At 42.3% G+C, this 16,719-nt stretch overlaps 2 protein-coding genes across 2 annotated transcripts; one reads left to right on the top strand and one right to left on the bottom strand.

The window, feature by feature from the left end:
• Positions 1-216: 216 nt before the first annotated feature.
• Positions 217-3,944, bottom strand: cdca5 (cell division cycle associated 5). The gene is given in 2 exon segments (XM_069176632.1): positions 217-3,548; positions 3,550-3,944. Coding segments are annotated over 2 exon segments (741 nt in total). The 5' UTR covers positions 3,741-3,944; the 3' UTR covers positions 217-2,998.
• On the top strand, positions 3,925-15,311 carry psmb2 (proteasome 20S subunit beta 2). The gene is made up of 6 exons (XM_069176633.1): positions 3,925-4,142; positions 4,612-4,734; positions 4,883-4,953; positions 13,796-13,958; positions 14,409-14,458; positions 15,078-15,311. Exons 1-6 carry the CDS (start codon positions 4,052-4,054, stop codon positions 15,177-15,179), a joined length of 600 nt encoding a protein of 199 aa, XP_069032734.1. The 5' UTR covers positions 3,925-4,051; the 3' UTR covers positions 15,180-15,311.
• Positions 15,312-16,719: the final 1,408 nt, after the last annotated feature.

Genomic DNA, 16,719 nt, shown 5'->3' with positions numbered 1-16,719 from the left:
GCGTGAGCAAATTGTGGATTTACTCGCTCGCTGCAAACACACTCAAACACACACACACTCATTATTTCTGCACGCCTCCTCCTCCTCCTTCTCCTCCTCCTCCTCTTCCTCCTCCTCCTCCTCCTCCTCCTCGTACACACTCGCAGATACTGTCAGCATGCCTCGGTGCTCTAAGCAGAGGTAAACATCGAACTTCACAGCATATTCAGAGACGTTTATTTTTTTATTTGGTTCAGATGCAGATGTACTTGTCAGCATCCTGAGCAACAGTGTGGATCACCTCTTTAGATTCAAATAAAGATCGTCGGGAGTTTATTTATCACGATTCCCTACAATACTATGCTGTTAAAGCTTGAGTCGCTCTGTATTTATTGACAGATACAGTATCAGGGTCTCCCAGATCCTGCAACAACACAGCCGTGACTCCTAAATCTCATGCTGACAGTAAATAACAGAGATGCAGTTGCCACTAGAGTTTGCAAATGTCTGAAAATGTTTAACAACTGTGCAGTTTACAAAGTTTCATTACAGATAAACAAAACTATTTTCTTTCCCCTACGCTTATAAAATATTAAAATATGCAACACCCCTAAAGTTTTCAAGTTCAATAAGTTGTCTAAACTCGAGCTGGAATGATTAGCGATCGGTTAGTTGCCAGATCAAATGTTAATTGTCCACTATTTTGATAATTGATTCATTATTTTGTGTATTTTTTTTTTTATTCACAAAATCCAAAATTTCTGATTACAGATTCTTAAATGTGAGTTTTCTGGTTTCTTTAGTCCTCTGTGGTAATAATTGTGGTTGTGAACTGTCGGTCTCGACAATTTAAATTGATTAATTGATTAAGCAAGAAAATAAATGACAGATGAATCAATGAAAATAATCATAATTTGTAGCCCTAATCTAAACTCAATCAGTCGAACAAGGTTAAATAAACTAGTCTAAAATCGCCAAATTTTTGGCGTAAATCAGAGACACTGATTAACTAAAGAAGACTGAGCCGGCCTTCTATGCCAGCTTTGATGACATGACAGTTTTAAGTACTCGGGGGCTCTCCGGCCTTCGTGATGACATTTATATTATTTTACCGGAAAACGGGAAAAATACATCAAGCATGAGTTTGTCTGATAGTACGTGAGCCGCGGTGCTGCTTCGAATGTTTCAAGCTGTAAATAAGCCAACAAAAATATTTCAAATTCCAATGGAGGGACAAAATACCGTTGTGCCAAAAGAATTTCCTCATTTGAGTCAGAGAGAACTAACTCGTCTGCGTAAAACCTCCCACCGGTGATCTGTCCGGTTGCGACCTGGCGACTGTGACGGTCGTGGATTCACGTCATTTTCATCAAAAGCGAGATCTCTCCAGCTCTGTACGCAGACGTCTGTGTGTCAATGCGTTAATTGTGGGGTTGAATAAATCAATAAACCACCCTGACAGGTGATCTAAGAAGCTTCAGCCCTCCCTGCTCGTTAGTGTAAATTACACGACGCTCCTTTAAGAGGCTCTAGAGGAAAGTGTTTTACTTGTCCGCCGTTCTCATTAAATCAAGATAGCCTGCCCACCCACTTACTCAGTCCGCCTCATTATAAGCACCGCCGCCGTGCATTTAATATGCTTGGCTGGTACCTTGTTAGGACTCGTGCAGGCTAACGTAGTTCAAAAGTAGTTTCGTGAATGCCGTCACCCCACAAAAATCTCACAATAGTGCGACGAATGCGACGCTAAGGTTATCATTCTGGTGATTCATTTAAATTGGCATCACCAAAGCTATTTCATGAAAAGTGACAAAATCTCAAAAACGTGCTGTTTTTGGCAAAAAGGAAGGATCATATTTTGACCGAAACAATCTACAAGGACATCTGATTAATTAAGTCGTTCAGCATTTATTCACATGGATTTTCAAGAAAATGTAAAAAAAAAAAAAAGATTTTCTTTTTGCGTTCAAAGGTTCAGTGTCCGGGATGTAGGAGGATCGACGGGCAGAAATGGAATATAATACTCATTACCGTGTTTGATTAGCGTGTAATCGCCCGCAACTAATAGTTATTGTGTTTTCGTTAGAATGAGCCCGTCATATCTACATGGGAGGCAGGTCATCCTCCACGGACAGGCTGCACCGCCATGTTCCCACACGGCCTCTGGAGAGGGCCTTTCACATTTTTCGCAGCCACCTCTTACGCACCTGGAAGGGGACGTTCGTGCGGAGAGGGAAAATGCCACTAAATCCTGTGCACTGCTCCTTTCAGAGAGGAAGGTGAGAAAAGAGTCAACGCCGATAGGTTCTTTCTTAACGTCTTATTCTGAATTTCTAAAGTCAGTTAAATGTGGATATAAACACATAATTAAAAAGGGAAATGTCCGGGTTACAGACTTTTGAATTACTGCCAACTCTGTTGTTTTCATGCAATCATCATATAACAAACAGTCATGAAAAATGACAATTCAGTTTAGGTAGAGTCTCCTGATATATATATATATTTTTTTTTTTTTTAAAAGCCCCCTCATAGCTTCCAGATCCTACAATTCTGGCTTCAAAGTTTACAACACAAAGCTTCCTTATGTTATAAAAACGGCACAATCATCCAATTTGTGACTACAATTAGGTCAATTAAAGTCCCTTTACAAAAAAAAAACAAACTTGGTAAATGCAGTTTTGTCATTACAAATTCAACTTTAAACAAAAACTGCATGAACATATCAATTAATGTGGAAAATAATAACGCGTTTGGCAAAACTTGTATAACTACTTGGGATTTTTTTTTTGTTTTTTTTAAATAAAACCTACAATATGACTTTAAACCTCCACATTATGGCATTAACAAGCACATTATGAGCATTTATACTTCTAAAACTAAACAATCAAAACTTTACAATAAAAAGAAGTGGAAGTATATAACAAATGTTTTGAGCTTGTTGTCCTGCCAGAGTCGGTGTTTTTCAGCACGTGTGTTGACAAGACAAACATGCTTTTGGAAAAAAAAGTAGTCACAACTTTTACTCCACGATCAACTCAAACTCCTCCGCCTCCTCAAACTCCGCGTTCATCTTTGCAGCCAGAGCGTTCAGCTCCGTGGTGTCCATCTGCTGGACTTTCCTCCTCCTCCTCCTCCTCTCCTTCGCCACGGCCACTCCGGGAATGTTTGGGTCCGGTTCGGGGAAAGCCGAAGCACCGTCGTCGGCCTCAAGCAGCGACGCAAACGAGTTCAGGCCAAACAAGGACCCAGAAACCTCCAGGTTCGTCCGGGACTGCCCGCCTCTCCGGCCCCCCACCTCGGGGGTGTTCATCTTCTCAAAGCCGAAGAAATTGTCACGGGAGTCGGGGCTGCTGAGTGACTTGTCGCCGAGCCTGCTGTAGGACCGGCGCACTTTCTGGGACCACACGGCGTCCTCTGGGTGTTCTGCCGGCCGCTGAGGCTGAGAAGGCGGCGGCGGTGTGGAGGGGAGGATCGGTGAGGGCAGGACGGCCTTCTTCTTGTTCTTCTTGGCCGAGGAGGAGCCCCCTCCTCCCTGAACAGTGCCAGGAGTGGAGACCTTCGGCTTTTCCCCGCTTCGGTGTGTTCTCCTTGTTGTGTTCCGACGGCGCTGCTGTTTTTCTGGGCGCTATTTTCCTCACCGCGATGGAGCGTTTAACGGCAACAAACGCCATTTTGTTGTCGCTTTCGACGGCGGCTCGTGGAGAACTCAACCGCGGCGACCGTCGCCTCCGCGGGCCGTTCAAGTTGTCGGACTCCGTCATGATGCCGCGAGACGTACCTTCGCTCGTACTAAACTTTAAATCGTCAAACAACGAATTAGTTTTCTTTGATATCTACTTAGCAATCGACGCGGCGGATTTCACAACAGCGGCAACAGCAGCTCCGTTCAATTTGCCCGCCAGAGTCGCGCAGAAAACACGACACGGTTGTTTTCCGGTGACGTCGAACGTACTGCGACATCTCTCTCTCTCTCTCAAAACTTTTGCTGTGTAATCCGAACAGACCGGGCTTCACAAACGTCTGCTTCTGCCGACTATCTCACAACCATTTCTGCTCGTACGTGTTCTGCAGAATGGAATATTTAATCGGGATACAGGGGCAGGATTTCGTCCTCGTCGCCTCCGATAATGTCGCCGCCAGCAGCATCATCCAGATGAAACACGGTATGACAACGCATTAGCTTAGCATTAGCCACCGGAACCGTTGATTTAACCAAAAAAAATGTGTTATCGTGTGTTTGTTTTTTTAGAGTTCTTGTTCCGGTTAAAACCGACTTTCGCGACCATTAAGCAGCGCTTAAAGCTTCTTCTTGCAATATACCGACCTGCTATTTACCCCCATTATCGCAATGTACTCGCACGTTGTGGAAGTAACTTGAGCTAGTGAGGCTAATGGTAGCGAATAAATCTTTGTTAGAGTTGAGATATTTCTCTCTATATAATCTATAAAGGCACGTGACACCTGTATAATCAACGTGTTAACCCACTCTGACTCAATCAGTTATTTTATATAGTTCTTAAATAATTAAATTTAGCGTCAGCCTTCTGACAGTGAAAGTGAAAGTACTTTTTTTTGTTTTTTTAAATCATGAATATTTGTTCTTTTATGTGTTGTTGTTGTTGTTTTTCCCAGACTATGACAAGATGTTCAAGCTGAGTGAGAAGATTTTGCTGCTCTGTGTTGGAGAGGCCGGGGACACGGTGCAGTTTGCAGAGTACATCCAGAAGAACGTCCAGCTCTACAAAATGAGGAACGGTGAGGACCTCACCGGGACCTCTTCCTCAGAGGTTCCCACATTTAATCCAGAGTCTCCCTGGGAGGTCAAATGCACTCCATAAAGAAGAATACACCCAAAACTTTGAGTCTGATGGGTACAGTTTCCCCCCATCTCATCTTTTCTTAGGTTACGAACTCAGTCCGGCAGCGGCAGCGAACTTCACGCGGAAGAACCTCGCAGACTACCTGCGCAGCCGGGTAACTATCCTCGTTTATACAAAGTGCTGTCCTTTTCAATTTCATCCTTACTGAAGAGAATATCCTAAAAGTTAGTATTTATTATGAGAATTCATTCGTTTTTTTTTTTTAAATTTTAAAGCCACGTGAACTTCAAGATGTATTCGTTATTTTCAAAAGAAAAAAACATCAAAGTATGTTTAACTGGGTTGCAAACCAGCTTTTTGGGCACAGTAAATACGACAAATCGTGGTTTTCCAATGATGATGACGACACACCTGTTTGCGACATAATTCACACATACACGTATTATATAATTTTATAGGAAGGTTAATAGTTTAGATATTATACGAGGTGATGGAATCAACTCCTTGCTGTTTATTTGTGGAAGAAAGAGTTGTGTTTCGATTAAACCATCACAACCTCAGTCTCATGTTTGCGGTTATTTATTTTTTTTGTCCTGTTCTCACATCCCATAGAAATTGAACAGTGACACTGTAGTGACCTGTTTTAGACTCGCAAATAAAATGATGCTTTAAAAAAAAAAAAAGCATGAGTTTTGTAGACAAGGGGAGTAAAAGACCATGTAACAAAATGAAGGAGATGTTTTATTTGACCTCGCTTTACTTGACACGTTGATTTGAATTTTTTTTTCTAGTAATGGTTATTTTAGTTGTTTTTTGTTACGGTGAGCCCGCTCAGACTTCCTATAAAGCAGTGGTCATAGCCTTTATCGCGTGAGTATTGTTTACTTGGAAAACATTTTAATTGGCTGCTGTGAACAGTATGATGACTATAATCATAACTAAAATAGCAATTTTTCTTTTTTGAGCCTCATACTCTGGAGCATAAAGAAATTATATTTTTTTTGTATGTTAGGGTCCTCACAGTTTATATCCAGTGTAATAATGGCAACAGGTTTTTGATTAATAATTAGGTGTAAATTCTCTTGTTATACATTACAAATTGTTTTTACAAAGTAATCTTCACAAATCACACATTTTACCATCATTTTTACAGTAAGTAATACTTGTCAAAAAAAAACAACAACTCTGAAGTCGGTCAGAAAAATAATGCAACACATTGTTTTCCTGTTATTCTTAACAATGTCTTGTGCTCGTGTCATGTATGATTGTCGGCAACTGATCCTTTTAATATAAAACCAGACATTGATATTCACAGAAATCAGGCTTGCAGTGTCCCGACAAACTTAAATTCAACTTGCAAAGGCATTTTGTGTTGCCATGTATTCTCTGACCTGCTCCAGCTAGTGTACTTTTACCTGTGTGTATCTTTTCATATCAGCTGTAAAGACTTTCAACACCGGTATCTTTGTATATTTTCTCAGTTAACAGTAGCTAATTAATCCCATGTACCAGTGGTCACCCTCGGAATTAAGAATATTCATCCTGGAGTAATGAGCGAACATGCCTATAAATATTTTAATTTCTATTTTAAATTTATTACATTCCTCCGCCAGCATTTGCAATCTCATTTAGCTTCAGGGTACAAATGATAAAATCACCAACTAATTCCAGTAAGTTAAAGTCAGAGTAACCATATGTGGTAGGTTTACTCGTCCAATGTAAAAATGTCTTTTAGTTTCTGCTTCACGTTCTTTTTTTCTTTTTTTTTTCTTGTTGCTAAAATAGAAAATGAAGACGGTCTAATAGAGACCACGGTTGTCGTGGTGACGTGACGAGGTTGTGATGGCTTTAGAGAAGTTGTGCTACACTGAAGTTCAGCTGGGAATTAAGTCCCTCTTGTAATTATACATGCGTTTCTGTCATTATCAGCTCGAGACATCTAAGTTAAACGGGCAGATAGATTTTGACAGAGCCAGGTACATTTGTCAGCTTGTTGCGAACGGTACTGAGGTCTCACCATTGGATATTTCATGACAACATCTGAGCCTGCAGCCCTACCGCCCACCCTGACTGCACAGGTCCTCCTGGATGTATTATTAAATGTATTATTAGAGCACTGTTTGTTCGACCTTCAGTATTTCAATACCAAAATTTTACCAAACAAACCATGAAAAAAGAGGCAGAATGTTTCTTCATTACTTATTTAAACTGGGATTTGCTAGCCAGCAGATTAACTTGATCTGCTGCTCATATGTGCGTTTGTTTCCTTAAGGTGAACTTGTTTTGTAATGTGAAATGTTTCAGTTAAAAGTAAAGATTTTTTTTAAATATATTTATAGGGACCGGTAGTTTAACACAATAGATCTCAACCGATACTGGAATTTTTGGAATTAACACAAATATACAAATGTTAAGGAGTAAAAGAAAAATACAATATTGGTATACGATCTGAAATGCGGTTATGAAACACTTATCCCGAAGATATGTAACGGAGGCAGGGTATTTTACAGTTTAACAATAAACTGTTTTCTTCCTAGTGAACTTCACTGGGAATGTTATAATTATAAATAACATGTATGCCGATACCAATATATATCAGTGACCGGCCGATAGCGTTCACTAAAATCAGTAAACTGATCAATTAGTCAGGCTTACAAATTGGTCTTAAAGGGCTTTACCATCTTTACGGCATACAACTTCCTCTGTCTTTGGACCTGTGATATAGACACAAACCTTTAACCTAGAATAGAAGAAGCCAAACATCTTGATGAATAGGAGACTTTGTCGATCAGTGTTGTGATCAGGAAACGCCTTTTGTCCTTCTATACTAATCAAATCAATTGTCTCACTCATAAAATGTCCATCAGAAGTTCCCACAGCCATAGATGATGTCCTCGGACGACTTACTTGTCTGACAGACATTTCAAAATCGAAATAGCTGGAACTGGATTACATTTGGTGTTTTTGCTTACTTTTTTTTTTTTTTAAATTAAAACTCAAGCAAAATTTTCATTTTTCCGCTGATTGACTGATCGGTTAATTCGTTTTAACTCGTAGCATGTAGTTCATGCTTTTGTGCTCGTGTGTTTTTAGGTGCAACGCCTTCCGCTCAAGACATCTCCGCTTCCCCGTGCGTCGTATCTCGTGTGCTAATTTGTTAAGAGTAGTGCACCCGTTGCCTGTCACAATAGCAGAAGGGTGAAAATAATTACAAAAAACAATTAGTGCGGCAGAGAAGGGAATGTGGGACACATCGAACGGGGGATAGGGGTAGAGCAGGAGGAGGAGGAGGAGGAGGAGGAGGAGGAGCGGAGGTCCCAGGGGGAAACAGCCAGGCCCAGTAGACAACACCGCACAGACTGGAGTGTGAGAACGAGTAGGAGTCAACAAATACAACACGCATGCACACAGAGGAACCTATAGGATCACCATCGTCTCGTTCTGTCAAGGTTGTACGCGTTGTGCGGGATCATATTTATATTCATGCCCCGCCATAAGCTGCGAGTGTATCGTTATTTTTGTGCCTCAAGGTTATGAATTTGGTTTTATGAGTGCAGGATTTTTCTAATGCTGCGTTCTCAAGAGTGCTCAGAAACTGAAGCAATAGCACTTTCTCCTCTGCATCCCACACCTTCCTGCAGCTATGCTCCTCTCACATTCATCAACCTCCAGAGTACACGGACATGTGCAAATTATGTTGTATAAACAGGTTTTAACGGTGTTATTTTTTTTTTTCTTCGTGTATGTAGAATATGTAATGTGTCCATTTCCATTTGAGTTTGAAACGGGGGGAGGGGGGGGGGGGTCATCTGCTGAATTGGCCAACGAGTTAATACCAAATAGAAGTGACCAACAATTCGATATTTAGCATTTTTAAATTTGACTTGCCATTTATTATTTGGGACAATAATTATTTATTTAAAACGAATGCATTAAGACTGTGTCAAACAAATGTAGTCGGGACTTTAGAGCTCCAGATCATTGTTGATTAATTTCTCTCTCAATGAGTCCGCTCGTTGTTCGATCTGTAAAGTTTCACAGAGTCCAATGTAACGACCCGCAACTCAAGCATATTACATTCATAGTGATTCATTTAAAAAAAAAATTTAACACGAAAATTTGGCTTTAAAAAAAATTATTGAAACAAATAATACCGTCATCAGAACTGCTGGAAATTGATCTTTCCTCGTTCATTCTCTTCACGATTTCAAATAATAAATCGTTATAGTTAAGCAGACGTTTTTGCAGAACAATAACTCAACAACTTCGTAATGTAGTATGTTGAATAGGAAACGGATGATAGCTTTTCCGCCGCTGCCGTTATCGTCCAAAAGCTCTTGCCAGCATGCAGGATGTACATTATAGGTGAACTTTGACCCTGCAGACCGCTTTCTCAGACATGGATTCAGGCACATCGTAGACTAAAACAAAATTACATGCAGCTCAGTTGAAAAGCGCTCCTAGTCTAAGACTACGCTCAGCTCTTGTCTGGGGAACGAGCTGCATATGTTGGAATTTATTTTAATTAATCTGATTAAATCATCACAGATTAAAGTTTAGCCCAGACAGAAAGACGAGATAATGATCTACTTTCTTTCTTTTTTTTTTCCTGCCATCCTTAAATCATCTTCTTACCCCACCAAAAAAAAAAATATATATATATATATAATGTGATCCCACCGCCATGTCCAGAGCCCTAGGTTAAAAATCCACTGGCTGATAAATTAATCAGTGGTATATTGTTAATTCTGATGGCCGTATTCCTGCAGGATAAATTACAGATGAGTCCTTGAGTCTGATAGATGTCATACCCCAGTGACTGCAGACCTCCGGGAGGTGTAGTTAGCTTAAAGTCAGCAGAGCGTGTCAGCGCCGAGTAAGCAAAAAAAAAAAAAATCCGGTTCACGTAAGACTGTGCGCTCACCAGCCTGCCGTCCACAAAAACAACTCCGCTAACCTCTGGAGTACTGCATTCACTCAAGCTTTAGAGAGGAGACAAAGAAGAAGAAGAAGAAGAAGAAAAAAAAAAAAAAAGAAAAGCTAGCGGTAAGCATAATCACCTGAGGCCTCCGGTGCGCTGCGTGCATATCGGTAATGATACACATTAAAAACCACCACAGAGCAGAACAACTGCAAAGTTTTTAGGGGATGTACAAAACTCCTGCCTCTTGTTTGTTTTACCTTCCTGCTTCGTGTCTCGTAACGTATTTGCGTACGGAGAGTAAACACATTAAACTAATAAGACTTTTGAATCGACAGGTAGAGCGGCGTGGCGGTAGTGAAGGGTCGTGAGGACGCGGGAGGCTTCGTGCAACATGCAACAAAACTCGGGGAAGGCGGAGGGTTTATAAATATCATATTTGACTTTATTTTTTTTTTTTGTGTAGAGATTTGTGTAGAAGCCTGAAAGCCTTGCAGTCATCAGATTTGTGTATCTGCCACTGAGGAGGTACATTTATTTATTTATTTTTTTAAGTCTGTAAAGTTCGGGCTGTTTTATTTTTGGAGAGTTTTCTTGTGAGGCCGCTGCAACAGTTAGCCTCGGCGCTGCGCTGATCTACAGCTGGCCCCCCCCCCCCCGTATGGGTTTGAAAACTATTTTTTTTTTGAGCACGGGCACACAACGGGCACAAATAATTACTGGCGCCATATTGCACGCGGCTCCCTTGCTCCTGCACAGATGAACAATTAATACAGCAGATTGAGGAGAAATGCCAATAAAGAGAACATGGCCGGGGGAGGGGGGGGGGTGCAGAAAATAGGGAGGTGGGGGGAGGTGGGCGGGGTGGTAAGATGGCAGGCCGGGAAGGAGGCGGTGCTGGAACGAGGAAGTTTGAAGGAGTTCGGGATGATTTTCGGTGTCACGTTTTTTTTGCGCTCCGAATAGTTTTGCTTTCTCGCCGACGGTTGGAGGAGAAAGATCGACGGCCCTGTCTCGTCCCTCGTCCCTCGTCCCTCGTCTCTCGTCCCTCGTCTGTAAACATGAAGCTACCGCCGGAAGCTGGTTAACTTAGCTCAGCACAAAGGGCTGGAAACGGGTGGAAACGGCTAGCCTTGGCTGTGTGCAGTTGCAAGAAGACCTGCCTCACCAACACCTTTTGAAAGCTCACTCATTAACACCGCAGCTGCGACAATCAATTGTTCGGTGAGGCGAAAGAAAACAGTCGAGCTTCACGGGTGGCCGCTTTTTAAATACGACGATTTGCTGATTTTCCTCGCCTTTTTAAAATTAGCGTAAATTGAATAACTTTTGTGTTTTGGACTGTCGGTCAGACGTCACTCGGGCTGAATGTACGTGTAACGACCAATCAGAAAAAAACAAAAACAAAAATGAGTTATCCATAATTAAAATAGATAGTCGTGCCCCCAGTTAACGTGCGACATCTTGTTTGTTTGCGCAGACCAAATTGTAAAAGCTACATATTGTCGTTTTTAAGGGTCGTGGGGTTTACGTGTCGGGACTAAATCTTGGCCACCGTTTCTTTTCTTAAGTGTTATTCCCCCTTCGCTTCCGATCCGGAGTGCCGAGCTGAGCAGCTGCTAACTCCGGGTTTCTACCAAACATCCAACTGTTCCTTAAAACCGGGTGGAGCCGGGTTTATTTTAGTTTCGCGCGTCGGTTTCCACGTGCGGCTTTTGTTTCGCGGCGCGCCCGGTGGCCCTGTTTGGCTGCGAGCGAGAGTCGCGGGAGGGGGGGGGGGGGGGAGGTTAAAACGCGATGTGTACTGTTTGCACGTGAGCGCGGGTGAGTTCAGGTGGCAGGGTTAACAAGGTGCCTGGTTCCCTCAGAGGTGACATGGGGAGGGGAGGGAAGGTTATTTTGATGCCAAGTCCGTATTATTGTTACATTGTAACCAGTGAGACAGCTGTCTGGTGGGGGGGGGGGGGGGGGGGGTGACGCCACTGGGGTGATCGCAGGCTCACAGAGGAGTTAAAGCACACACACACACGTGTAAACACACACACATCACATTAAGATATTCATCCTGAGATTCACACCCATTGTTCACTCTCACAAACACTGTTTCTCTTTCTCACGTGTGTGTGTGTGTGTGTGTGTGTGTGTGTGTGTGTGTGTGTGTGTGTGTTCAAAAACCATCGTTAACACACACACACACACACACACCCGCACTAAAGCCTGCTCCCCGGGGAGCGCAGCGATCGTCATTGCCCTCGTGGCAAACACAGCGCGAACACACAAGTCACAGAAATAAGCAGGTCGGCTGAGAGATGAATTGAAATAAGAGGGCAGGTGTGCAGATCACAACCCCGCCTGGCGTAATTTCAATCATATTTACCTCCTTGCACGACAAGAGAAACGCTATATTATATTTTTCTTGTTGCATTTTGCATTTTAATCAAAAGGCTTCCACCTCAGTCAGGAATTTAGGCCGTAACTTGTTTTGAAATCCCCCCCCCCCCAAAAAAAAAAATTGTCTGGCTTTAAAGGGATTTTTTTTTTTTTTTTTTTTTTTTTTTTTTTTTTTTAAATGAGAAACGGGAGCTCGCAACAACGAGGATAGAAAGTTGGTGTTTTGGAGGAAGAGAAGGGAGAAGAGGCTGGAAGCGTAAAAGATGTAATTTGAAAAGAGGGGAAGAGGGGGGAGGGAGGGAGGGGGGAGAGCAAGAGAAACGACTTTAGAAGTTTTTAATGAGCCCTGGCGCTACTCCAGGGCACAGGGTGAAGGCGGCGGAGAGGGGAGGGAGGAAGGAGCGAGCGAAAGAAGGGATGAAGAGGGAAGGAGGGAGGGAGGGAGGGAGGGAGGGAGGGAGGGAGCGTCGGGGGTGCTGACACCCAGCAGATGTCACACTGCCAGTGACACCCTGAGTCTCCCCCCCCCCCTCCCACCCCGCCTTACAAACACACACACTCACCTCTGTCCTGTGACGCCCTTTCACCTTTCCTCCGCCTCCGTCGCTCTCCAGCTCGTCTCTCACACGACTGCTCGCGTCGTGTTAATGCCGCCGCCGCCGCGTGCGTCACTCCACGTCCGCGCCGAGTCGAAAAATCGGGAGTCGATAATGAGGAGCGATTTCTGTGGAAGAAGTTGTACTTTTCGAGCGGGGGGAGAAGTCGGGATGTCGCAAACTGCCCGATGATGCGGTCTGGCGAAAATATTGACGTGGCGGTGGGAACGTTGGCGCCTTTTAATTTGAAGCAAAGTATTCGCTATTTAAAGACAGACGGTGAACCGCACGCGGCGTGTTTACATTTTTCAGAAGGTCTTTTCCCTCATTCATGTGACGTTTAGAGTAGATTTCTTCAGATTCTGAAGGGGGCACTTCGTTTTTATTTTTCATTAAATACCAGCCGGCCTGTTTAAAACAGCCGTGCAACGTCTTAAGTGCTTCTGGTGGAGATTTCCAGAGTCCGAAGAAATATATCTGCTCGGCTTGAGTTGCGGATTTACACAGAAAACATTTGAAATGAGCTCCCGGCGACGAAGAAATCCAGCAAGTCCAGTCTGTGTAAAAGAAAAAAACAAAACAATTTGTGATACTCATACATGTATACATATATTAGATGGCAAATATTTGATCCTTCTCGATGAGTCTGGCTCCTTTCAGGACTTCTGTCAGTGGGAACACGGCCTGAGAACACCTGTTAAAGGCTTTTAGTAGACGTGGTGCATCATGGGAAATGTAGGATCCACTATCTTTTGAATTTGACCCACACTAATGGCTGTAATTTGGGATATCTGGGTGTTGTGGATTTTTTTTTTTTGGTGGTGGTTATTTAGTTTATTTGTTTACTGTTGATCCCACTAAAAAAAAATTAATAATAATTCTGAAAAGTTACCATGGCAACTATTTTAGTAACAATCAATTATAAAAACAAAAAACTGTACTTTACCAAATTAAGAATGATCATTTTATGAATCTGTAGCTCAGAACGAAACATGATGCAGAGGCCTGTTTTCAGTTGTTATAAATCTGAATATTAATCCTTCCCTCCCTCCTTCCCTCCCTCCCTCCCTCCTTCCCTCCGTCTCCAGACTCCTTACCATGTGAACCTGTTGCTGGCGGGCTACGATGACACAGACGGCCCGGGTCTCTACTACATGGACTACCTGTCTTCGCTCGCCAAGGCCCCCTTCGCTGCCCACGGCTACGGAGCCTTCCTCACTCTTTCCATTCTTGACCGTCACTACAGACCAGGTCAGTGCGGAGCAATGTCTCTACATGTTTTTTTTTTGTGTGTGTGTGTTTTGTTTTGTTTTTCGCTTTGTTCCTGTGAGACTGACTGGAGAGAGATAAAGAGGATGATGTAAGTATGTAGAGCATGCAACCACCGAGGTTATGCAGCTGATTCATTCTTAGGTCATGGCACAGACTCAAGGCACTGTAAATTAAATTATTTTACCTTGTGGCGCAATAATAATTACAGAAGAAGCAACACAGCAGTTTTTATGTCTAGTCCAAGGTTTGTAATGTAAACTGTGACCTTGTATGAAGCACCTTTCAATCCTTTTTTTTTTTTATTTGAAACCACACTGCAGCATCTACTCTTTTTCTCTGTAAAGTAAAGATGTTTTTCAAAGTCTATTTAAATCTAATTCGTGCCTTCTTATTCCAGCTCACTGACATTCACGTGTTTTGTTGTTGTAGATCTGACTCGAGACGAGGCTGTGGATCTGCTGAAGAAGTGCATCGAGGAGGTCAGTTCAACTTTTGCACTATTGGACCCATATTTGCATTACGTTGTCTGTTTTATTGTTGTTGTTTTTTGTTGTGGCATATTTGTGCTCTTCTTGTTTAGTCTATTTATTTTGTGAGAAACAGTTTTTCCGATCCATCTGTATGTCATATGGTGGATTGACATTAAAGAAGTTGAAGTAGTTCTATTCTTCCTTTTGTATTAGTGCAAATAAAAATATAAATAATAAGCACTTCATGTAGATCTTTATTAGGTTGTTCAGCCATTCAAATAGTAACTCCACTCCCTTGACATTTTTTCAGGATAGTCTAAGGTACCAGATTTACACGAGTTTTCATATAGGCACCACAGGAGGAGAGAAGCATTGTTTTATTTATTGGTTTTCAATGGAATGTGCATCATGGCTAAACTTTTAATCTTTACACAAACTCACAACATATAAACAGCAGATTTGTGTGATTCTTTAATTTTTGTTTTTTTAAAGAGCTGTCTGGAGATTGCGCTCAGCTCAGCAGATGTTATTTTTTTTCCCACGCTGCTTCATTTTCCTGTTTCTGCTCTACTTTCTGTTTATTTGTGCCTTAATGTTAAAATGTCTTCCCACTTTCTCCCTCTTCCAGCTGAACAAACGCTTCATCCTGAATCTCCCCTCCTTCACCGTCCGTTTGATTGACAAGGAGGGCATCCATGACCTGGAGAAGCTCACCCTCGGCGCCAAGTGACCGCTCACTGCGTAACTACCAACCCTCACGCCCTCGATTCGTTTCCCTCGTCTTCTTTTTTTTTTTTTTTTGTACCATTGACCTCCTTGCTCTTTCTGTTCCAATAAAAAGTGACACACAGTTGAGATACAAGCTCTTTGTCCCTGTGGTGCTTTCTTGTTCTCTGGACCACTCATCTGCACATAGAAAGAGAACAGCCTTCTGGCTGTGTACTTTTGCACTTGCACCGAGTGAGAGGGCATCTGGGTAATGTACACTTGCTTATGCTTGTACACGTGCAGTGGCACACACATGTACATATGGTGTTAAATAAATAAAAAAAGCATTTTCTTTTCAGAATTTTGTTGGATTTACTGTCAAGAAGAAAACACGTTTCCCTAGATAATGTTTAGGACTGAATAGCCGAGCTGTTTTTCACAAGAGTTTTCAAATAATACAACACGAGCTGTGTGGTTTACAAAGATAATTTACTATGCGAGTCACATGGTCAAAACATGACTTTTTAATGAGCTAAAATCATTTGACATTGAACCCTGATGTTATTCAGAGTAATGTGTTCGTGCGGTCGTTTAAATATGGGCTCAGAAATTACGACAGTTTGTCTTTAACACCTTTCTGACGCAATCGGCGCCAACTGCAGAACTAATGAATCAGGTTCCAGTTTACAGGTGTCCTGATTGTGAATTAGACTGCGCACCTGAGCAGACTTGTCAAAATCCAATCCAGGTTAGCTTCAGGAAATATATATATATTGTTGAATAGTGTGCTTTCTAAAATAATATTTTTTTTTTTTTTTTTTTGCCCTCTCTGTTTATTTCACCGTCAACCAAAACACAACACCCTCTGAATTTGAATGCATTTAAGATGCAGCCCTCGCTCACCCCAACACAAACCTGAGAAAGTTGTACCAAAGTTCCCCTCAAATTATGCTGTGAAATACTGCATGCCATCAGATATGTACACCTGTGACGGAAAAAAAAACACCGAACTTTGAGAAAATGCAGATAATTACAACTGTTATCATATGTTTGAAAATAATCTTCAAAAGGGGAAATTGAGCCGATTTAACACATCGAAATGATTTCAGGTCTGTGTGGCAGTTGTATAAATCCTCTTGTGACTCCAGAGGGAGCTGCAAAAAAAAATCTCAGACTGGCAAATCTGGCAAATGCCAGATCGGCCTCCTTAAGGACCTCAAGGCCTTCAGCAACAGACCTTTTCCACGGCAGAAATTTTGACTTGCCACGAGGGAAAGCACAATGTGACAGCTGAGTGTCTGGTAAGCCATAACGGTGAACTAACGTGCACGAACGCAGGAATTCCCGAAGTGGAGTGCAGCTGTCATTAATACACCTGAGCTTACCCTGCAACCACAAGTCAAAATGTCTGTGCCGTGAAAAAGGCCTGTGGGAAGAAACAATTCAAGCTGCCGGTTGGCCCGATTGGCCACCTATACTGTGAAGACAGCTGCAGTAAGTTGTCACCTCCAACCACCCATTCAAATGGGTTTGTCTTTCCATGTACTGTCATCGAATTCTTA

This window comes from Embiotoca jacksoni, unplaced genomic scaffold (assembly GCF_022577435.1).
Source record: "Embiotoca jacksoni isolate LCO1_2020_lvr unplaced genomic scaffold, fEmbJac1.0.p SCAF_7, whole genome shotgun sequence".
Classification (NCBI taxonomy): domain Eukaryota; kingdom Metazoa; phylum Chordata; class Actinopteri; family Embiotocidae; genus Embiotoca; species Embiotoca jacksoni.
Note: the sequence above shows the minus strand (reverse complement) of the source record. Positions and strands in the feature narration are given on the sequence as shown.

What these genes read in the sequence shown, in the direction of transcription:
- psmb2 (XM_069176633.1), top strand. Translation starts at nt 4,052, where the DNA reads ATGGAATATTTAATCGGGATACAGGGGCAGGATTTCGTCCTCGTCGCC. An exon ending in CAGACTACCTGCGCAGCCGG is followed by an intron (nt 4,954 to 13,795) that starts GTAACTATCCTC and finishes CTCCGTCTCCAG; the next exon opens with ACTCCTTACCATGTGAACCT. An exon ending in TGACCGTCACTACAGACCAG is followed by an intron (nt 13,959 to 14,408) that starts GTCAGTGCGGAG and finishes TTGTTGTTGTAG; the next exon opens with ATCTGACTCGAGACGAGGCT.